The 24550-nt window shown below is 41.3% G+C and overlaps 1 protein-coding gene across 3 annotated transcripts; it reads left to right on the top strand.

Annotated features, from left to right (window-relative positions):
• Window positions 1-489: 489 nt before the first annotated feature.
• Window positions 490-24001, top strand: LOC101935752 (HORMA domain-containing protein 1-like). Of its 3 annotated transcripts, XM_065553727.1 has the most exons (11): window positions 490-11112; window positions 11695-11839; window positions 12595-12658; window positions 13000-13036; window positions 13999-14019; window positions 14922-14948; window positions 15523-15590; window positions 16030-17552; window positions 19603-19636; window positions 21053-21102; window positions 23865-24001. In XM_065553727.1, the coding sequence occupies exons 1-8, from the start codon at window positions 11062-11064 to the stop codon at window positions 16232-16234; spliced, it is 618 nt and encodes a 205-aa protein (XP_065409799.1). In that variant the 5' UTR covers window positions 490-11061; the 3' UTR covers window positions 16235-17552; window positions 19603-19636; window positions 21053-21102; window positions 23865-24001. The 3 variants fall into 3 exon arrangements, with proteins under 3 accessions (XP_065409799.1, XP_065409801.1, XP_065409800.1); XM_065553729.1 differs by having other exon boundaries at window positions 15523-17552; XM_065553728.1 differs by having other exon boundaries at window positions 490-11839.
• The last annotated feature ends 549 nt before the right edge of the window (window positions 24002-24550 follow it).

The following is a 24550-nucleotide window of genomic DNA, read 5'->3' as shown; positions in this document are numbered from 1 at the left end:
AGCATTCAGGTTCTTTAAATTGTCTCATAAGAATGGCTATACTGGGTCAGACCATAGTCCCATCTAGCCCAGTATCCTGTCTTCCAATAGTGGCCAATGCCAGGTGCCCCAGAGGGAATGAACAGAATAGGTAAGTATCAAGTGATCCATCCCCTGTTGCCCATTCCCAGCTTCTGGCAAACAGGCTAGGGACATCATCCCTGTCTCCATCCCAATCCTATCTGTTCCCCATTCCTGGCTCCTCATCCCATTCTCTGCACCTAGCCAGTCCTCTCTAGGTTTCATTTCAGTCCCCTTACCCAGCCAAGTGTCAGTCCAGTAAGCACACTCCCCTCCAGAGCCAGGAGTGGAAAGAACAGTTAACTTGCCTTACAGTAACTGATTCTTCAAAATGTCTTGTCCACACATACCACATCTGGTGCACATGAGAAGAGATCCTTTTTGGACAGCAGTGTCTGTTGGGGCCTACATCCTAGGTGTCCTTGTTCCCAATCACCTGATGGCAAAGAAATAATTGGGATTGCTCCATTTTTTTTTTTCTACCAATACAGTATCCCAGTGTTCTAGGACTCTGAGCAGGAAATGAGCAGGGGAGGTTGTGGGATCCATAGACACAAATCTCCAAGAACTAGTCTGTTGGTCATGTAACAAGCCACATGTGTCCTCATGGATCACTCTCTCACAGACCACTCCTTGTTAGTTTGGAGGTGGTTAGTAAGATTCTTTCTAAAATAGACATCTGATCTGGAAGCCTCTATTAAAGAATAGTGTCTTGTAAAAGTGGACTGAGTGTCACAGGCTGCATATTTCCAAAGTTTACAGGGTAGCTCAGCTTACTGTTTGACAAATGTCCCTGAATACACTTAAGCATTAGAGTTCATTCCACTAGTATCTGATCTGACTAATTAACATGTTCTTATACAGTTGGATGTTAACATGTGTAGATATCACTGACCTTTAACCTCAAGGCTGCAATCCAGGTGTGTTTCTAAATTGCTTTCTTCTGTTTAAGAGAAGTGTGAAATTAAGCTTGGAAGAAAGCTAGGAGGTTCATGTGGAATTCTGAAAGTCCTGTGGGCAGGAACTTGAGATGAGTTCATAAGAAACTCCTGTATAAGGGGCACCTGCCATACAGGCCTGAATCTCCCCTACCTTTGAACTGAGAAGGGCTACCAAGAAGGCAACTTTTGCAGCTAGGTGGTGAGACAGATGTGGGGCTGATGTGTAATTTATAAATATATGATCTGGTTATTTAGATGTATACAGTATTGATACTGCGTTCTATCAACTGGCTTTTAGGGAAAACAAAATAATGGCTCCAGATAAGATGACATTTGGTAACTACTTAAAGCAAGCAAACTTTTTGGCCGGAGGGCTGCATCAGGTTTTGGAAATTGTATGGAGAGCTGGTTAGGGGAGGGGGTTGTGGCCTGGCCCCCACCCTGCCCCAGGACTCCTGCCCCATCCCCACACCCCCCCCACTCCCTGTCCCCTGACTGCCCCACCAGGACCCCTGTCCCCATTCCCTACTCTCTGACTGCCCCAACTGCTATCCACACCCCTGACCACCACCCCAAACTCCCCTGTCCTCTATCCACCCCCCCACCCTCTTACTGTGCTGCCTGGCACACCAGGGGTTGGCAGCGCTGCAGCTGTGCCACCCAGCTGGAGCCAGCCACACCATCACCACCGTGCAGCACAGCACTTGTTCAGGCTGGGCTCTGCAGCTGTGCTGCCCCAGAAGCTTGCAGCCCCACCAGCCAGAGCATTGCGCTGGCGGCGAAGCAAGCTGAGGCTGCAGGGGAGGGGGAACAGGAGGCCAGGGGGGCTAGCCTCCAAGGCCAGGAGCTCAGGGGCTAGGCAGGAGGGTCCCGTGGCCCATGGGCTGTAGTTTGCCCACCTCTGACTTAAAGGTTATGGTAATACCCAAAATTTTAGCTGTAAGGAGCCTACCTGTGGGTTCCAGTAAGTTACAAAACTTGGTTTACAAATACTGAGTCAAAAGGACTAGAAAGAGTTAGAACTCCAGACAGAAGTCTCTATTTAACTCCTGTTGGAGGGGAGGGGGAACAGGCACCTGCTGGAGGGGAGGGGGGGGAAGTGTCTCCTCTGTTTGAAGAAACCAGGCTTGCCTGCCCTATAATGACAGGATAGTAAGGCTCTAGGTAAGATAGACATAAGTATATATGGTTTGTTTTTAATTTTTTTTCTGATTCTTTGGTTTAAGGCAGCTGTCTAGTCACCACTGGTCAAACTCTTGAGGGGAAGAACCTAGTCAGACCTGATGGCAAGCCTAATTGATCAACAGGGTACTTACTTCTGGGGGGGGGGGGGGAAGTCTGTGCCAAAAAATTCAAAATTCTGCATAATTTGTGTCAAAATAATGCAATATAATCACACCAGTTTCAATTGTTTTGGTAATTTATTTAAACTACAAGACAGAAAAGTCACTAACTATTCGGTATTTCCTAAACACATGAAAGTTAAGTTACAAACACTTGGTAACTAATACCCTGCATTCCAGTTATAATCCTGGATTTTCATTTAAATTACAGTACAGAACACCAAACAGCCAAAAAAGTAGAATGTCATTTTAAATTGCTCACACTTTCATACATGAGTTAGTAAAATTGTATAACTGTCCTGGACCTGGCTGGGTACTTTAGGAAGTGCTTGCTTCTAATTATCCTGACATTTTATTGACTGCTTGGTAAATGTTTTATTTGCCCTCAGTCTTGTTGGCCATATGTGTTCTGTGCCCCCCAAGAGTAGGTACTAAAGCCCATGGTCAAATCTAAGCATGGGAGAACTGCATTTTTCCACCCCAGAGGGGTAAAGGTCTAGGGCCTGACTCCAAGCGGAGGATGTATTCTGGTGAGAGAGAGAGAGGACAGATGTGTAGCTAGCCCTGTGACTGTATAGGGAACAAATTGCTAATGGCTCAAAGGGACAGACTCCTCAACTGGGGCAGGGGGAATAAGAGACCCTTGAGCAATCTTGCCACTCGAGGATGGGGAAAATACAATATACCCCTGGGAAGGATGTCATGCAGATATTGCAGCTAGATGACCCCTTATCAAACTAATAGAAAGCTCAGTTTGTTTCAGGGCTAGTAAATAGTCCAAGGTAAATAAGATGGGCTCTGTTAAGTGGGGCAACTGGTGATGAGATGCCCAAATAGAAAACTTCTTCCACTCGGCTTCAAAAGTCAAACAAGTTGAGGCTTTCCTGCTATGGAGCAGTAGTTTCTGAACTTCAGCCTGGATGCTGACTGACATTAACCAAAGAAGCTATTCCGCTATCCGATGTAATGATGGTGAGCCTAGGTATAGGATCTGACTCTTGTTCTGCAAGTAAGGTTGCCAGTTTTGGCTGTATTCCTGGAGGTTTCATCACATCATATAACCTTTAACTAAATAATCTTTGTCCTGGAGTGTCCAGGAATTAATCCTAGAGGGTTGGCAACCCTACCTGCAAGTCTGTTGGACAGAGCAGGTAATGTGGGTAGGGACTGCACTTGGGGCTCACCAGATCAGAATACCAAACTGACTGGCTCATGCTGGGGCCATCATGATGATAAATTCTGCATCTTGTCTGTTTCCTTAGTATTGTGGCGTTTGGCAGGAAGGTATACATTCATCCTGCTCCATGGGATGAGAAAGGGAGCCCAGACTGAAACCCTCTCTAGAAGAAAATGCTTGGCAAATCTGATATCTGATGTTCTGCAACACTAAGTCTTTTTTATTGGGCAGGTAGCCAGTTAGCGCACAACTGCAGCCCAGCTGTGTGCTTAAAAAAAAAAATTTTCAAAATTTGCTGCTCTGGTCAGGCTGGGGCTGGCTGAAGGGTCTTGCCGCCTGCACCAGTGCTCCTACCAGCAGGGGGCTGGTGAGTACCACAGGCAGCATGAGAGTTGGTCTGCAGGTTGGTTGTGGGGAGGCCTCTGGGCAGTGAGCAGGGATGGGTTGGGAACTAGGGGTTTGCCAAGGTGCTGTAGTAGTCATAATGCATAGCTATGGTATTGTCTCTTAGCACTTGAACTGTGGATGCCTGGAGTGGAGGTAGAAATGCTTTGCATGCTAGGCAGATGACTGAGATGTAGGATGTTGATGTGGAGACAAACCTCCTGAAGGGATCATAGGCCAGTTGCTGAAATATGAGTAGACCTCATTCCCTTGTCTCCTTAAATGAGTTGCTATGACTGCTAAGCGCTTGGTGAATACCCTATGTGCTGTGGAAAGGCCAAATGGCAGCACCTTGTAGTGGTAGTGAGATCTTCCTAACAGGAATCTGATGGGTTTCCTTTGGCTATATTAAAATAGGCATCTTGAAGATCAAGAGCCATGAACCAGTCTTGAGGATCTAACAAAGGAATTATGGAGGCTAAAGTCACCATCCTGAACTTGAAATGAAGGATAAACTTGTTGAAATGCTAAAGGTCCAGAATGGGCTGAGAAAATAATGGAAACAAAACCCCCTAACCCTGAACTCTGACAAACTTATCCACTATTCTGAGATGTAGGAAAGTCCAGCTCGTGTTTCAACAGCTTCTCACAGAAGGGGTTTCCTCCTTGAGGAGGGATGGGTAGTAGGAAGGGCCTTGAACTGAAGACAATACCCCTTTTTGATCTCTAGAACCCCTTGAAATGTTGTCCTTCTAGTGTAGTGTTCCCACAAAGGGGTAGTGTAGCAGCCCCAATACCACAAGGAATGTTGTGGGGGAGGGATATATGGAAGTCCTGAGAGTGCATTCTCAATGGGCTGTAGAGGGAGACAAGCCCAGGATTGTTGAACCTGCAGGTCTGCCCGAGTCTGCAGCATGTTTGTTGCCTGAAAAGTCCCATTATGTCTTGGTGCATCTCTCTCTCCTCTCTACCCTTTCCTTCTCCAGGCTGTCCCCAATGTTCATCTTCTAGGCCCTGTGCTTATGGTCTACAGCACTGGCTTGCAGGATCTCATTGAAAATGTCATCCCAAGTCCTCTTCTTTTTTTCCCCCTTGGGGTCAGGTGTTCCACTGGTAGAGGGGGAAACCCTCAAGGCTGCAATAGCAGCAGCTTCAGCTAAAACACACACCCAGATACCATTGTCACTATATTCACTATGTAAAGCAATACTTAAGATGAAGAATTAATTTCCCTTGCTCCTCTAAATTTTTACGCATTACATGCTCATGCTCATTCTCACTTCTGCTGGGGATTGCTTTTGCATGGTGTCGGTCACAGCACTAGACATTGAATATGGTCTGCTGGGGGTTAGGACAATGAGGAGGGAATTGCTGTTACATGAAACTAATAGCATAGGGCATTAACACTGAATAATAGTACCATTTTCCACAGGTGGTGGTGATTTTAGCTGATATCTTGTTCCTGCTGGTAACAAAGGCAAAGAGCACAGTTGCTGATAGCATCCTAAAGCCACCCAGACCCCATATGCTGCTAGCCTGTGCATTGCAATGGTGTCTGATGAAGTCATCTGACTGTCATAGGAAATTGTCCTACCACGGAGGAAGAAATAAGGCAGCCATCCCTAGAAACCTTTGGCAGAGGATTTCCAGGGAAGTTTCATCAAGATATTTCAGGAGGATTCAACTGACATCCTACTGTACATAAACTGCTATGCATGGCAGGCGCGTGCGTGCACACACACACACCTAACTCAAGGGGACTGAAAAGCAATACCAACATTACATCTCTTGGTTGTACCACTGCCTCTTCTAGCATGAGTAAATTAATGAAAAGTCAAAAACTGTCCTGCTTTTTTGGGGGGGGATCCTGTAATGGAAAAGTTGTGTACATTTACATGAGGTTCCTTTGCCTGCATTGACTGGTGGAACTGGCTGGACAGCAGTGGAGTCAAAAAAGTCTAGGTTCACTCAGTTGACTCCCCTAGTTGGCTGTCCCCTATCCTGCTCTTCCCTGATCACCTCCTCCTTCTTGCTCTTCAGACCAGGGGAATGTGACTTGGGTTCCTTGACGGTATCCATGGTGGTGTGCAGGATGGTGGTGGTATCTCCGTTGACCATGGCATACAGCTTGGCACTGGATCAGTTGTTGGTATACCTGCCACAGCTCCTTGGCTTTCACATGGCAGTGCTGTTGTAGCCCTTCTTCTACATCTGCTGAGCAATCTACATGTAGATGTTGATGTTTCCATGGCTGGTTCAGAGCTGTTCCTGCACAGCCTTTTCTCCCCACAGGCCCAGGATGTCCAATCTCTCTTGTTTACTCCAGGCTGGAGTGCATCCAGAGCTTGTAGCCAGCATGGTCAGCTGGGCAGTTGCACTCAACAATGGAGAGCTGCTAGGTATGCTTGCCAAGCTGGGCAATCAGGAAAAGGAATTTTAAAAACTCGTGGGGCTTTAAAGAGGGAGGGTATGCGTGTTCCAGTCTCCGCGACTCCCTGGGCAGTGGAGTTCACGATGGTGAGTGGCACTGTGGGGCATTGTGAAACAGCTGCTGCAGGACCGTTAGGGTCAACATAGATAACATGGTATCTAGACGTGCTCTGTGTCAACCTCTATACATCAACCATGGTTCAACACCACTTGGGGAGATGGTGTTTATTACATTGGCATAACAGGCCCATTTATTTTGGTGGGAGACAAATTAAGTGTAGACGTGTGCACAGCTCAGTCAACTCTAGGCATCTTATGTTGACATAGCTTTGTACTATAGACCAGGTCTTAGTATCCTTTATCAGCTCTTTTAGATGTAGCTTGGGATCTGCCCCAAATACTTGGCTAGTTCCAATATCCCTTGTTGATCAGCATAGTGAGTCTCCTGGGTGCAGAGGGGTGTAAAATATCAAACAATTTGAGACTTATTGACCACCTCCAATGGGATGTTGGATGTCTCGGACATATGTCTTGAGGCCTTGGAGATTTTTTTAAATAGTCAGACAGGCAAGGTGTGGGTGGACTGACAGCCTCATCAGGGAAGGAGAAAGATATTTCAGTTGGAATCAATTGTTCCTCTATATCAGCTTGCTGTTTCTCCTCTCTTTCTCCTATATGCTGGTCCTGATTGTGTGAAGTTTTCTCCCACATATGGAATAGGATACCCTCATGCCTGCTCAAGAGCTTCATCCTTCAATCTGACCCTAGGGTCTGCCCTGTAGGGGGAAGATGAGAGGAATTCCTTAAGAATCATCTCTCCTCCCCCTTTCAAGCCCTCTAAGGATCACCCCACAGGCCCACACACACCCTTCTCCTGACCTAGAGCAGTGGGTCTAAACCAGTTATCTCTGGAGGTACCCAGAGGTCTTCCAGGGGGTACATCAATTCATCTAGATATTTGCCTAGTTTTACAACAGGCCTCATAAAAAGCACTAGCAAAGTCAGTACAAACTAAAATTTCATACAGACGCTGATTTGTTTATACTGCTCTATACACGATACACAGAAATGTAAGCACACTATTTCTATTCCAGTTAATTTATTTTATAATTAGATAGTAAAAATGGGGAAGTCGGCAGTTTGACAGTAACAATGTGGCTGTGACACGTTTGTATTGTTATGTCTGATTTTGTAAATAAGTCGTTTTTTAGTGAGGTGAAACTTTGGGGGGTACGCAAGACACATCAGATTCCTGACTGGGATACGGTCGTCTGGAAAGGTTGAGAGCCACCATCCTAGAGGGCAGATGCAGGAGAAGGGCTTCAGGGGTCCACTGCACACGGGGGGCGGATTTACGGCTCCCCCCCCTTCCCCATTGGAGCGGGAAAGCCTCACTCTGACCCCAAGCAGCTCCGCCTCAGCTAATTACAAGATTTATTTTAATCCATGTTGGTTGCAAGTCTCTGGGTTGGTTTGTTTTTTCTTCCTTGACGGGACATTGCAGGAGCTTCATGGGCTCGACCAGCAGCCGCCAGGCTGAGGGGAACCCCTCCCCTGCCCTCCCGTTGCGAGGGGGGGAGACAAAAACCTCCGCTTCTTCCCGCCCTTTCTCTGCGGCGCGAGCTGCTCTCAGCCCCGGCAGCAGTTAAAGAGCCGTTGGAAGCGGCTCGTGGGCGCGCGCCTCGCAGCGCCCAGGGAAAGGAAGGGAAGCGCGCGCCCCTCCTGGCGCCTCTGCCATGCTGCTGACCCTTAGGGCCCTTCCCAGAGCCTCTCTGGGTGCATAACGTTTGCAGCTCACAGCCCTGGGGGCACATTGCAGGGTTGTATACAATTGTAGCTCGTGGTTTAACAGGAGACCGTGTATAACTCCTGGGCTCCCCGTTTAAAGGCACCTTCCAAACCGCTCCTCACAGCTAGGGTGTGTCTGTCTGTTAACGAGGCATTTAGAAAAGGTCACGTGGGAATGTAGTTTAATTTGGCCTGTGGTTTCATTATGTTACATTTCACTCAAATGATCAGACGTTGGTAACCTCAGTTATAACTTTACATCTCCCCCCCATTAAATCGGGTGAATTTCCCAATATTGGGGGGGCCAGGATTCAATTCAATTTAACTCTGGTTTTAGAGATGTAGATGGCACTGATTCCCACATGAAAGCTATTGTTTCTTTGCAATATGTTCTCATACTGCCCTTATCACTTCTTGCATCCGAAGAAGTGAGGTTTTTACTCACGAAAGCTTATGCCCAAATAAATCTGTTAGTCTTTAAGGTGCCACCAGACTCCTTGTTGTTTTTGTAGATACAGACTAACACGGCTACCCCCTGATACTTATCACTGTAATATCTGAGCACCTTCCAGTACTTATGTGTGGTTCTTTCATCCTCGCCCCAGGGGGAGAATTGCACACACAGTGCAGTGATTTGTTTTCGTAGGGTTGTTGGGGTTTTTTAAGTGTCCATGCTGCTTTGTGTGAAGAGAAGTTAGGCTAAAGAAATGCGCCTAGCACTTGGGAATGGATGGTGGCGAAGTTTATGTTGGTCCTTAGTTCCTGTGGAAGTTTGTTCCACGGTCAGTGGGGGGGTCTGGCCCCTGAGAAAGCACAGACATGCCTTTTACCCGTATGGTAAAAAGTTTCTTTGTACCTGAGGAGTAGCACTGTCTTCCACAATTTCCTCCCGAAGCTTTAGGTGATTTTTTAGCTATGCTGGGCCGAGGCCACTGAGCAGAGTGCCTTTCAAATAAGGATTGAAACCTTGAACTTGACTTGATAATGTATGGTAAGATAGTATAGACTCTATACTATAGAGAGTGAAGGACAGTTTAAAAGTCTAAATAACCCCCACATAAGCCTTTAAAGAAACCCCAAATGTCACATAGACACTGCTTTTTTACCTACACTGTGGACCAGGCATCACTTTGTTGAAATAGTTCTTTAAAACCTTTCTCTTGTCAACAGATGTTTTAATACTGTGCCCCACCTACCTTAGTGGACCAGGTATTAACTACTCAAAAAGTTAACAAAAAATCCCAATGCAGCAGAAAATTTGGTGTAGATTTGAGGTTTCTCTAAAGACTTGTATAAAGTGTTCAGTTTGCCAAGGTGAATAGTTTGAAATATACAAGACAAAAAGGACTTCCATACTTCTCTCATGTTTTATTGGTAGTACAAAATAATACACAATAAAAAAAATCCCAGAAAAACAACCATTTGTGTCACTGCACGTGATCCTTTGCATCACTGTTGCTAAAAAAGGGAACAAAGTGCATCCTGAATTGGATTTTCAGAGAATGTGGGATTTCAAGTATCAAATAAGGGATGTTCCATAAAATAAATGATGTGGAACTCCTTGTCAGAGGATGTTGTGAAGGCCAAGACTATAACAGGGCTCAAAAAATAACTAGATACGTTTATGGAAGATAGGTCCATTAATGGCTATTAGCCAGGATGGGCAGGGATGGTGTCCCTAGCCTCTGTTTGCCAGAAGCTGGGAATGGGCAACAGGGGATGGATCACTTGATGATTCCCTGTTCTGTTCATTCCCTTTGGGGCACCTGGCATTGGCCACTGTCTGAAGACAGAATACTGGGCTAGATGGACCTTTGGTCTGATCCAGTATGGCTGTTCTTATGGTGGTCCCCCCGTTTCCTCCACCCCCCCCCCCAAAATGAGTTCAAATTAAGTAAATCCTTTCCTCCTAATGTTGGCCATAGGGAAATTTAGCTTTTGATATAGGGGGGCTTAACTAACTGGTCAAATTTACTCCAGGGTCTGATTAGCAATTAACAGACAAAAATCTCCCCTACACATAACTCTATTTGTAATCTATAACTTTTTATACATAAAATATGTGTACTAGCCATCAACAAGTTTAGGCTTGAAATTAGACAATTTTTTTTTAACCATCAAAGGAGTGAAGTTCTGGAACAGCCTTTCAAGGGAAGCAGTGGGGGGGGGGGGGGGAACCTAACTGGCTTCAAGACTGAGCTTGATAAGTTTATGGAGGGGATGGTATGATGACACTTCCTACAATGGCATGTCACCGATCTGCGACTGCTAGCAGCAAATATCTCCAATGGCTGGTGATGGGACACTAGATGGGGAGGGCTCTGTGTTACTACAGAGAATTCTTTCCCAAGTGTCTGGCTGCTGGGTCTTGCCCATATGCTCAGGGTCTAACTGATCACCATATTTGGGGTCGGGAAGGAATTTTCCCCCAGATCAGATTGGCAGAGACCCTGGCGGGTTTTTGCCTTCCTCTGCAGCATGGGGTCACTTGCAGGTTTAAACCAGTGTAAATGGTGGATTCTCTGTAACTTGAAGTCTTTAAATCATGATTTGAGGACTTCAGTAACTCAGCCAGAGATTAGGGGTCTATTACAGAAGTGTATGGGTGAGGTTCTGTGGCCTGCAATGTGCAGGAGGTCAGACTATATGATCATGGTGGTCCCTTCTGACCTTAAAGTCTATGAGCAAACAATATTTTCCCTATTTTATATTAGGTTCCATATTTTTTAATTGTCCTACAGTAATGGCTTTAATATGTAATTATCCGCTGATTACTGGTATTTGGTATATTGTTAATCTTGGTACCTAGTTACTTACTGGAAGCAATATCAAAATCTTGAATTGATTAAAAAAAGAGATGAGTGATTTTTTTATAGTTGACAAATTAACAAATTACAATAACTATATATGTTTAGACACCCTACTAGCGTATTTGTGAATGGCTACAATACAGAAATTCAGAACAGCCAGGAAACAAGACACTTGTGGGGTAAGAACTACATTTATGTGTTTGTATCAAATTAATTATTGTGGGAATTAATTGAACTACATTGTGCCTAATTCACCCATATTTGGCAGTGTGCGAGACTAATGTGGCTGTTTACAGTGGGTAAAACCACATGAGAGCATAATGCTTGGCAATTGGTATTCATAAGAACGGCCAGACTGGGTCAGACCAAAGGTCCATCTAACCCAGTATCCTGTCTTCCGACAGTGGCCAATGCCAGGTGCTTCAGAGGGAATGAACAGAACGGGTAATTATCAAGTGATCCATCCCCTGTTATCCACTTCCAGACCTGATCTTTCCCACAGTTCAAAAGCATTCAGATCTGGGGTTGTATTTAAGCCCAGTTTGGATCCAGATCTGGTTCTGAATTTCCCTAAAGTTCCCTTGATGTTCATACCGAGGTTTAGTTCGGATCCATCTCTAATTTCAGCATTGTGACATGCTAGTAATACACTATCTTTGTGGTTTAACTTTATATTAATTAATTAAATAACCGTTTTTCGTGTGCCAAGATACATATCTATTGCAATTAATGTTACTGACTGTTTTTGTTTTCAAAATCAGTGGGTTACCTTATTTCCAAGAGAGATAAAAACACATCAGCAATCTCTAGTTATGGTGAAGAGAATAATGGCTGTTGCAGTATCAGGTATTACTTACTTACGTGGAATTTTCCCTGAAGATGCATACAGCACCCATTATTTAGAAGGTACAAAGATAATGATTTCTAAATCTTGTTTTTTATGTGTTTGCATATCTGTTTCTCTAATTTGCATGCCTGTTGTAAAACTGATTTTAATCAGTGGTACTTATTTTAATATTTATTTCTTCAAAATATCTTGTATGGTATCATCAGAAGAAATATAAGTATATATGTATGTTTATCTACTTATTATCATTACCATGGTATCTGAGCTTCTATGTAATCGGCTTACTATTTTACTAAATCATGTGTTTCACAGTATTAAAAAATATTATCTAAATATGGCATGCAAAAATAAAATTTTGAATGGTTTAAATATCAGCATGTAACTTTTGCAAATGATAAAATATAATATTTCATCCCTCTCTAAGGCAGAATGCCACTGGGAATGAAATAAATTTATTAGTATTCACCTATCATGAATATTTTAGTGAAATTGGCTATTTATTGGTTAATTTGTGTCCTTGTTCCCAAGGTCTCCTCTACATATAGTTTTGCACTGATTTAATTAAATTGGCATAACCTCCTAGAGTGGACTCAGTTATATTAATATCATTGGATTTTTATATGTATTGATTGTTCTGATAATATCGTTAACAGCTCCACACTAGGGGGTTACACCAATTTAACTAAAGTGAGTTTATAACGACTTGATTGGAGGGGATGTAAAAGTAGGGGGAAATAATTCTTCCACATATTATGTTTTTCATCTATTTCTCTTATTATAAATGAAGAATATTTCTTTTCTATTTTTGCAACAGATCTCTGTGTTAAAGTTTTGCGAGAAGACAGCATCTATCCAAGAGTATCCAAAATTGTTAAATGGTATGTACACAATTAAACAGCACATCATATTTCCTTTTTATACACATAGTGTTTATCATATATTTATTAAATAAAATTTTCAACATTTTTCCACCTGTAGTCTCACTTTTCCTAGTGTTTTTGTACTTCTTTTACACAATTTTGTATTGCCCCCTTCTAAATTTGGTATATACACTATTTTAAACTAAATGACTTGCTGTCCAAACAGTTTAAATTTATTTTTTATAAAACAAGTTTATGGGAGAAAACAATCTTTAGCAAGGGCTTCAGATCAGGCTCACTGTTATTATTAGGAATGTGCTCCTTTTCATCTAAACATTTAAAACTATTTCCTTCTCCAGGATGAAAGGATGCTTTGAGGCATTAGAAAAAAAATATGTAAGTCAGTCTTAATTATAGCTGTGGGGTTTTTTTGGTGGTGGTGTTGGGCATGCTGGTGCTGAAAAGCTATTACAAATTTTTTAGTGTAAACACACTCTGAAGTCTCAACCATAACTTCCAATGCACCAGGCAATGGCAGGGCATGAAGTGAGGTATAGTGACCAATTCCTGGGTGAAGACAGGCCCTTTTTTTCTACAGTAAAGTAGGTAAATCATATCCTCAGATCAGTGGAGAGTCCCATGTAGTGGAAGTGGTGGAAAATCTTTGGATGGGGCAAGATTCCAGAGAGAAAAGCAGAAGGTGCACATCCACTGTGTGGCAGAGAGCTAAATTCAGTTCTGTGAGGATCTGCACACCAGCACACCAGGAGAAGGTTGCGGTAGGGCCAGGGGGTATTATGGGAGGGTTCTGGACAGGGCTGGGTTTACTTCAGAACAATTCCTGTGTACCGCACCCTCACAGAACAGAGCAATTTGTCTGGTTCTTCTGCTGGCCAGTGTGCTGCTGCCCTGGATTTGAGATGTAGTGATTTTTTTTTTTTTTTTTTAATAATAATGAACACTTCATTATAAGAGGATTTTTCCACTTTAACAAATTCTCCAATAGGTCACCAGATGAAAAATTTGCTTTCTTCCCTAACTACTGCTCTATCCCCCACTCCTCTCTATTCAGAATGCCTTTAAGCTTTTGCAAAACATGCACCATGCCCAACAAATCAATAAATTAAAATTATCAAAGCAACAGTGTAAATAAATCAGAGATTGAGAAATTATGCACTTCAGTTAGAAAATAATCTGTTTATAAAAATCCCATTGCCTCCTTGCATTTACAGTAATATCATACATCATAATAATGGGCATGTAAGGGTTATTATTAAATTATTGTTCTTTATATCTACTTACATTTAAAAATTGTGTAGTTACCTTCAAAGTTGCATTTTCTTTTCTTTTTTTAATAGCTGCAAATGATGATTCTTGGAGTAAGTATGTATATAACATGCCGTAGACACATATATAATTTTATTTGTAACTTCCTTACTAATTACTGTTTTCTATAGTTTGTGCTTTTATTGTAAAAGTTTAACTTTGCTTTTTAATTTGGATCAGGAAACAACAGTCACAAATATTGCAGCTAGATGTTTCTCTTACTCTTCTAATTTCTCTAAATCCAGTTTCAACATATTAAACAAAAATATAGTTCATAAAACAACAGTTCACTTAGGTGAAAACCTGTAAAAGGAATCCACTTAAAATAATAGAAGTTTGAGGCAATATGTTTATTGGCCATAGCCCATTCCTGTTTATGAGCGAGGATCAGGTTCTATCTGTTTAACAGGTTTCTACGATATCAGAAAGATAGTGAGAAGAGACCTTGTTTGGTTATTGTTATGTAAGGACTCAAAGTATGGTTTTCACTTTCTCGATTACTGTTTTTTACTGCAAAATCTCTTAAAGAACTTGTCAAAGGGAAGTTTCAAATCCATACATTTGTATAATATATACTATTGCAGATAATTTTAATTACTACTTTTAGTTGATTATCCTGTTTTTTAATGTAACTAGGCATTACAGTAACAACAGGAATGGCATGAAATTAGAATGTGGAGGCTAGGAGGGGAAATGTTCACAATGTGAAAAAATGTGAAAACCACTATGCTTGAAAGATTAGAGACACATGTACAAAGCACTTAGATTAATTAATTTATCAACCCAGTAGAGCTGCTGGAGACTCACAAAAGTATATGTATATATTTTATTGATTTTTATAGCAGTATCAACAAAATTATGATTACATATTAAAATTAAATAAAAATGAAGAACAAAAATGTGTTTTTGTCCTCCCCCGGGCCTTAAAATGCTGTATCTTCTTAATGTCCTGCAGGTACAGAAGGACGCAGCTAACCCAAATGTAAGGCTCTATGAATATATGAATCTAGTCAAATAACAGTAAAACGATAGTGACGTGTTACTTACACTAAGAATACAAAACAAACAGATTATATTAGTGTTTACTAGTGTAGTTAAGATTGTAGTGGTGGGGGGAAAATACAGCGTCATCTAGTCCATCCACCTGCCAATGCACGATTGTGCCCAGCAGTATATTTTTTAGATCTTTGGCCAGTAAATTTTTAAATGTCTCAAGTAACATAGCTTCAACCATTTACTTTGAAATATTCAGTGATCCTCATCAATTTGGTTATGCAACTAGTTTTATGGATCAAGAATTTGCTATGAAATAAAGTAATATTTTAACATTGATTTTTAAAAAGTCTAGACTGTAAAAAGTTATGTTCAACCAATTTAAAATTTTGAATGTTTTAAATTAGAAAAATAAACCTGTTGACTGCTGCTCAAGTTTTACATTACACTAAAGGTACCTTATAAGGATTAGCAAATGCTCCTTGATCATAACTAACACTACTATAAAGGAAACATGTCTCCCTTTTGTAATTAGTATATTTTGTATTTTTGTTCATATTTAGAACATGATAGAATCTTATCAATTTAAGTTCAGATATACATCGAAGGGACCACAGATGGATGTATTCAGGTGAATAGCTATAGAATTAATTCTATGAAAAACAAAACATTAAAAAAGGAAAATAATATCTTAAGATGTGATTCACTGAATAATTAATCTGTGTTTTATTCAGCAGCATTTGTGCACACAAATTGAATGTATTTTTAAAGTGATTTGTAAGAAAGATTTGAGCACAAATGTTAGAATGATACCAATATTCCATACCGTTTACCTACAGCATACACTGTAAACTTATTTAGTTCTCCTTTCTAAAGTTATCGCAAGTGATACATGTTTTGATTTCACCAGTCCAAGGAAGACTGAAACACCTGACTTACTTCTTGCAAATAGTGATCTTCTGTATGATAAAATATGTATATGTATTCTAAAATGTTTTACTTTAACCTGTATATAAAGAATTTTAAATTTCAGATAAATCCTTACAACTCCTTACTTATTTTTCCTCTAGCAATAAGAAAACTAATTTAACAAATGATGCAACAGAAGACATAAAGAGGACCTGTCTTCTTCTAATTCATAACCTCTATTTTCTGATGGAAAATATCATTTCTCTTCCTAATGATGTCTGTCTCACTATGAAGCTATTTTATTATGCAGATGGCAAGTATTGGGATTTATTTGTAAAACTTTATTTAAACAAACAAAAAATCTGAATAGAATGGAACACATACATTTTACACAAAAAAGAGGAAAAAATAAAAAATAAAGTAAAATTAACATGACATGTACTAGTTATCACTTTGCCTACATTGCTTTCTCCCACCTTTTGTCTCTTGTGTATTTATATTGTAAATACAGTACTTCCATGCAGGGACCAGCTCTATCTGTGTTTGCACAGTGCCAGCAGAAGGATACGCCAATTCCAGCTGTGGCCTCTTGGCACTATTGTATTACAAATAAATAATAAGTATGATATGAAAAGCAGAACTCTCTCTAATAAAATTAGTTTTAAATTTTCCTTGAGGTATCAGAGAGAGAGTCTTCAGGCATGGAAATGACCTTCAATTTTTATCATCATAGATCTTCATATCCACATTTTGTCCTTAGTCACTTAACATGTACTTAAAGTAAACATCTGATCAGTCTCCATAATGCCACAATAAAATGACAACTAAATTGTAAATATTTGAAAACCATAGGTATTTTTTAAATACGTACCTGTTTTCTATTGGTGTTTGAAGGAATGAAGCACTCATGTTCATACAAATAGAATTACCCACATGTTTAGAAATGAGCCACTATTACTACTATTAATTAATAATAATGATGAAGGATTATTAGTGTAGTGCATTTATGAGCAAGAGGAATCTCTCAGGTGTGTGTTTGTTTTTAATAGTGACCCCTCCAGAATACCAGCCTCCTGGCTTTAAAGAGGGAGAGTCAGAGTTTATCTTATTCGAAGGCATTCCTGTGCATGTGAAGGTGGGAGGAATAGAAACATCTTTCCATATGTTAAAGCTGAAGATTATTAAAACGGAGGAGAGGATAGATTCAATGGATATACATGGTATCCTGAAAGAGTGTAGAGAAGATGCAGAGAGAGAAAAGGAACAGGTATAAATACCTAGCAAAAATTAATGTTCCTTTTTATCATCACTATATTTCATATATGCATACACAAAAATTATTAGGCAAAGAACCTTTTTCAAGGTATGGCTGAGTACAATTTTTTCCAAGATCCTGTTTTCTTTAAATTTTTCTGAAATAAATAGAATTGCTAATGAAAAGCTGTTTCCTCTAGCTCACTAGCAATAAATTTATAAACTTAATTATCAATTGATCTGTCATGGGATAATAACCACAGAAAATATTACTACTGTTTTTCTATGTACACCTCTACCCCAATATAACGTGACCCGATATAACACGAATTCTGATATAACACGGTAAAGCAGTGCTCCGGGAGGGCGGGGCTGCGCACTCCGGCGGATCAAAGCAAGTTCGATATAACACGGTTTCACCTATAACGCGGTAAGATTTTTTGGCTCCCGAGGACAGTGTTCTATCGAGATAGAGGTGTATTATTGTTAATAAAAAAAGACTATGCTTTCCAATGTAGCATAGTGTTTTAATGTGTATATTCTGGAAAGCAGCTAACAGAAGGCATGATCGTCAATATGAAACAGTTTGATTTTCTTCACTGGATGCTGTGGTAGATATAGGGTTGCCAGGCATCTGGTTTTTGACCAGAACGGCGGTCAAAAAGGGAATCTTGTGCCACAGCTCCAGTCCGCACCGCTGACTGGGCTGTTGAAAGTCCAGTTGGTGGCGCAGCGGGGCTAAGGCAGGCTCCCTTCCTGCCCTGGCTCCGTGCAGCTCCCGGAAGCGACCGGCATGTCTGGTCCCTAAGTGCAGGGACGATCAGGGAAGCTCCGTGTGCTGACCCCGCCCCCTGCGCTGGCTCTGCAGCTCCCATTGGCTGGGTGCTGTGGCCAATGGGAGCTGTGGAGGCAGTGCCTGTGGGTGCGGGTAGTGCGCACTGTGCAGTCTCGCCTGGCCCCTGTGCCTAGGAGCTGGATTTGCCGGCTGCTTCCAGGAGCAGCGCGGAGACAGGGCAGGCAGGCAGGGAGCCTGCCTTAGCCCCGCTGTGCCACCGACCGGGAGCTGCCTGAGGTAAGCGCCACACAGCTGGACCCCGCAACCCGAACCCCCTGCCCCAGGTCGAAAACCCCTCCCTCACTCTAGCTCCCTCCCAGACTGCACACCGCCATCCATACCCCAACCCCATGCCTCAGGTAGGAATCCCCTCCTGCACCCAACAAACTCCCTCGCAGTGCCTGAACCCCTTCCCGCATACCAAACCCGAGCCCCCTCCCAGAGCACACACCCCACATCCCCTCCCCACACCCCAACCCCCTGCCCCAGCCCTGAGCCCCCTCCTGCACCCCAAACCCCTCATCCCCAGCCCCACCCCACACTGCCAGCTGGAGCCCTCATCCCCTCCAGCAACCCAATCCCCTGCCCCAGCCCAGTGAAAGTGAATGGGGATGGGGGAGAGTGAACAACAGAGGGAGGGGGGGCTGGAGTGGGTGGAGGCAGGGCCTCAGAGAAGGGGTGGGGCTGTGGCAAGGGTGTTCTGTTTTGTGCAATTAGAAAGTTGGCAATCCTAGGTAAATATACAGTACACAACAACCAGTACTGCACATCACAACTATAGGCCAGATTCCTATTTACATTAAGGTGCCTTTACAGTACTCTGGCAGTATAAAGGTTTACCCCTACTTTGAGGCCTGTTCACACTGCCAGAGTAGCATGAAGAGGCCTTAATGTAAAAGAGATTATGGCCTTGAGTCTCCTAGAGGATTTTGTGTCCATTATATAAGTAGACTAGCCTGATCTAAGCACAATGATGAGGGTAATATAAATAATTAGATACTGTATATAGAATTATTTACCTTAAAAGTTTAAACTACTTCATTGTTTTACCTTTAATGTCTTTTTTCACCTGTACTTTTAATACAACATTTCTGGCTCATTACTTGTTACAAATACATTTCAATCCAATTACTAAATCTGCATAAAAAACTTTGATTATACCATTTGTGCCTTTTTTTCTTTATGATGTATAAAGAAAACCAGAATTTTTTTTACACATTTAAAAAAGGTTTGTTGTGTTTCTAACCTCAGAGATTTCAAGCCTTATCTGTTTTGTTTTTGTTGGAGGATTACTCAGAGGTCTCAACAATCTATTGTGAGCTTTCTCAGCTCTTAACTGAAGGGGCAGGGATGCTTAATTTAAATACACAGATTTCTTTTCCTCAATCATTTATAGGGTATTTGAGTTAAATAGGTATTAGCAAATATAAATAAAAAAAACAGTTTTAAATTGCTTCCCCTCCCCCTTCAGCTAAATGGGTTTCATACTCTCAATATAGTGATGTCAGCTCCTGTTGAACTTCTTAGCATCATGCCATGTATAATATGTTTCAAATTACAAGGTATGGTGATATCTGTTTTAATTCTGGTTCATGTCAAATATTGCATTTTAATAAAAGTCTATTTGTACTTGTTTCCTTTAAAGAGGCAGGACACTTTAGTAGAATACATTAATACAGGTAGGCTCCATGTTCTTTGTTTAGATCTAAATACATGTATTTACAATTTGCACAATACAATTAATAAATACTTAAATGCGTTTTTAATCTCTGTGCTACATTTGAATGTACAGGTTGAGATTTGTAATGGTGTTTATTTTACATTTGAAAAAAGCATTTCTTCTTTCTCTCCTGTTTTAAGATTACACTAGTTTTTAGCTGATATAGAGATTTAAAGCCTGCTCTTGCTCCCTTTGAAGTCAATGAGAGTTTTGCTATTTATTTCAATGGGAGCAGACTAGAACCATATGTAATTTTTGGCACCATTTATTTTACCTTTATGGCTGTGACAGATCATCATGTAAACATCATACACAGAAGCTACTGAAAATGTAAATCCATCATTACAACTGAGTCCTTGCTGGACACAGTTTTACCATATTTACAGTTTGAAATATAAGCTTGTGTCTTACTTTAATTTTTCATTGATTCTTATGTTTTCACATCAAATGATACAATTTGAATAAATGTGTAATGATGCCATTAGAAAAAAATATATTATATAGCAAATGCTGCCCCTTTCACCAGTGGATGAAGCACCCATATGAAGGAGAAACAGTAGTGGTAGTGGTGTGAAGCAACAGGCTAAACTCATACACAGTTGCACAGAGTGCATTGTTAGAGAACGCCATGAGACGCTTCAGCACCAGTGGAGAAGTTGCATTAAGACCACTTTTTCCTATCTTTCCCCACTCAAAAATTCATGGCACCTGTATTCTGAATATTTTAATATATGTAGTCCAAAGGGAAGCACAATCTGAATATTAAACCAGGAAATCATAATTATGGTGTAATAAAGAACTGCTGTCTTGTTGATAATGAAGATGTCATTTTTAAATATAGAACAAAAAAGGATTATCTTAAAACTGATGCAGAATCAAAAATAAAGACCTTTCAACCACTAGATCACCATCATATATCATTCCATTTGCCTGTTTAGAAAATTCCTGGTGAAGTCTTCTTGATTGAAAGGACTTGCTAAATTCAGTATTTATTTTTAATATCAGAGCATTTCACATATTAAAAAAAGGTCTTGTGTGTAGGGCATAGGGTTGGGAGTCAGGAGACTTGATTTCTGTTTCTCGCTCTGCGATAAATTTCATATGTGAGCTTAATCATTTTAGCTCTCTGTGTCTGAGTTTATCCACATGTAAAATGGGGATAATATACCTACCTACCTCACAGGACTAAGGGTACCAATACAAAAATAGTTTAAAAGTGCTGAAGTACTAGTGATCAGCATAATGTCCATGAATAGAAACACATACAAATAATTTTAAAAAACAACACTTCTAAATAGCAGAACTTAGTGTACAAAGTAGAATAAAATCTCACTGGGGTAAAAGATAAATGTATTTTTATAAATGTCTTTTTTAGAATATGAACCACCAGGATCTGAAGAGGAATTTGTTGATAAATACCACAAGGTATGTTCATAGTCTATTTAGAGCCAAATCCCAGCCCCATACAAGCCAAAGCACAAACACTCTGTGTAATCAAACATGCTGTAAAGTACATAGTCATAATAGCAGTCATCCTGCTGCAAGAGAATGGGTTGTCAACATGGAGCTTGCGCCTTAGGCTGAAAGGTGTGGTTTGCTGCTACTTCCTAAAGGCCCAGTGTATGCATAGTAAGCAGTGCTGGCTTATACTTGATAGGGTACTGTCTCACTAGACTGGACTTTAGGCCAAACCTGACTCTTGTCATTGAAACGTCACTCATTATGGGCATGCAATCATGGGGGGTTGTGTATATAAGCCTACAATTTTCCTGGCAAGATTTCCCATGGCTTGTATATCAGAGGCCACTGGGAGGATTTGTGAGACTTGAGCTGTCATATAGTTTGACTGCCTGATCCCTCTCTTCCCTTGGGCCACGGGCCTGCCCTTCTGGAACTGTGAGGGTCCTTGGGTCCACTCCTGACCCACTAAAGGGGTCACTCCCAGGAGACGGGTTACAGGCTGGGGCATCAACCATACCCCATGATTCCATGACACATGGGTAGAAGTCCTTCCTAGAATCTGGTTAGTGCTCCCTCCTGCTCCAGCCCTGTCCCCAGCCCAGCTGCTGAGTTGTCAGAAGTCAGCCTTTTAGCTGCCTTCCACAGTTCCAGTACTTGGGCAATCTTCCCTCTGCTGGATCCAAGGCTTTTAGAGCCCTTTATGCCACCCTGGCCCTTTTTCTCAGTGTAAAGGGGCTGGAGTGAGAGCAAGGATCTAACCCTAAGACTATGTTAGCTTTTGTAGTAAAGTTTGTGTTGTCACTTTCAGTTCCAAATGTCCTGTATGCAGTACTGCCTCTCCCACAAGTTCAAAAATCATGGGTCAGACACCAAAAAAATCACAAGATCATCCCCAAAATAAGGACATTTAGAAAAAGGTTATGTTGTGGTTTTTGACTGCCTTTTGATTTTTGAACACAGCCTGTCCACCCACAAGGGGCTCCAGAGACTCTTCATCCCCTTCTCAAGCTTGGTGTGGCAGGGATGAAAAGAGGAGGGGGTAGAGCAGAGAACAGACTGATCTATTGTTCACAGCATGGAAGGAGGCCCAGAGAGCCAGGCCTCCCTGAGTTGCTGGGGTCTGTCTGCTCCGCACTCCCTCCTATAAGAGTGGTGTTGTCAGCTCCCTCTCCACTCCTCAAAAAGTTCTTGGTTGCTTCTTGTAATTGTTCTGATTGGAGGCTCTTCCCCAGAGGCTGAAAAGTGGACAAGGCAGCCAATCAGAGGGGATTTTCCCTCAGACTGGATTGAAATTCCCAAGCTTTTCCAGGCATGGCTCCATCCCCAGTCAAAAATCACAACGCTGTGAATGGAAATAGATTATGCTGGTCTCCACAGATGTTTCTTAAAGATTTCATGAAGGAACCACTTTAACAACTGAGCACGGAAGTTGTACACAAAATTACCATTAAGAAATTACATGATTTGTGCATGTAACTTCTGTGCCTTTGAAAAATTACTTCTATAAATCATAAATCTTTCAAATGAATACACGCTTTTTGAATTTAAGCAAGTTAGGATAAGGTGGTAAAATTGAAGACAATTGAAATCAATGCACTTACCAAATCCCCTAAAGAGTGTTTTCTGCTGTTCCCATGTAGCAGTAAACTCCATGCCCTTCTGGAACCTCTGTCTCTCTGTGATGTATGCAAGCTTCGCTGCTGGGCAAAGCTACATTCCTGCTGCCCCTCCTGTATTTGGGTCTCCCACATGGAAAAAACACTCACTCCTGCCATGTTGTGCTAAAAGCATATCTATTCTCTTGGGTTGTTATTTTAAATATATATAGAAAATTTCTTCATGCTGTAAAATTTCAGGACTGGCTCCTGCAAAACTCAATCATGTAAGAACTCACTATGACTTCAGCAGGAGTATTTGAGAGAGAGTAAAGGTTGCAGGATTAAGGCTGCTTTCACTGGAGTTAATGGCAGAACTCCCTTTGATATAAAAGGAAGCAGACTTGGAACCATAGTCTGTAAAGTCAGCTGTCAGTCTCATTATTCTTAATGCTACTCTTTGCATGGGGCTGGACAAATAAAGTACTCATAAGTGCCGTGAAATCTGTTAACAACCAAACACAGAAGTCCTCACTCAATGTTTGCTCAAACTCAAACCTTTGAAGTCAGTGAACATTTTCCAGGATTTAGCCCATGTTTAATCGCCACCACAGTTTCTGGCCACCATAATAAGGAGTCCACTTATACAATATTGTAAACAATAAAAATTATGCTTCTGACAAAGGGCGACAAGCCAGTCAAACTACCATATGGATCCAGACTCTGGTCCCACAATCCCTTGGTCCAGCACTGTAGAAAGAGTGCTCAGCCCCTACCAGCAGCGATTGCCTCAAGTGAACACTTTTGGCTGATACACACAGTGGCACTGATGGTATACAGCCATTTTCACTCAGAGGGAGGGTTGCTGCAACAAGGAGGAGTAAGGAAGTGGAGAATAGGGAGTCCTGGAAATCTCCAGCCCCCTGGTCTATATCCATAAAATAAGTGCCTACTCTTCCACAACTGAAGTCAGTGGCAAAACTCTGGTTGACTTCAGTGGGCGAAAGATTAGGCCCTCAGTTATCTTCTTCCATATTTCTTGGTGTTCATCTTATAACAGGCACCTGTCTAATCAATAGTTGCCACCATTTATTCAATCCTTATACAAAAACCCGCATTTTTTCCTTTAAGGTCAATGATGAAGCTATAAAAAAGAGGAAGATATCAAAGAAGAATAAATAAGGAATTTATGCATGTGCAAGTACTTCAAATTCAGTTAAACCCACAAGATGTATTTTGGTTGCTTGAAATATACTGAAGAGATTTTTGTTTTCAAACTGAAGAAGGAATTTAGTTCAAGCAGCTGTTTTTAAATCTTTTAAGTCTCCAATTCTAATATACTCAGACTGTTTTTAAAGGGGAAAAGTAACTTATTGTATTGAACATTTTATAAATGAAAGGTGTTATGAAAAAATAAATTTGTCCACAAAATACAATGATGAACAGCTAGGCTTGGTGTTTTTCATTACTGAATTTTAAGTGCTTCCATTAATTTGACATTTGAAATCAGCTAAATACATTTTCACGGTGGTGTCCCAGAATCCAAGAACGATGCATTCCTCACATTGCCCCCACAGGTCAGACTCCACCCTACAGATCTTAAAAGTTTCACAGTGGTGTTCCCTTTAATCCCCTAGATATATTGAACTTTTATTTACTTCTGTAAGACTGTCTTGGTGTTGTACCTCCATCTAGCAGGAAGGGAAAGTGACCACCTGCAACAGTGATGCTGCATAAATTGGTTATTAAAGGGCATAAAAGATACAATCCAATTCCCTTTGAAGTCAACCAGAGTTGGACTGAGTAATTCATGATTA

This window comes from Chrysemys picta, chromosome 8 (assembly GCF_011386835.1).
Source record: "Chrysemys picta bellii isolate R12L10 chromosome 8, ASM1138683v2, whole genome shotgun sequence".
Classification (NCBI taxonomy): domain Eukaryota; kingdom Metazoa; phylum Chordata; order Testudines; family Emydidae; genus Chrysemys; species Chrysemys picta.
Note: the sequence above shows the minus strand (reverse complement) of the source record. Positions and strands in the feature narration are given on the sequence as shown.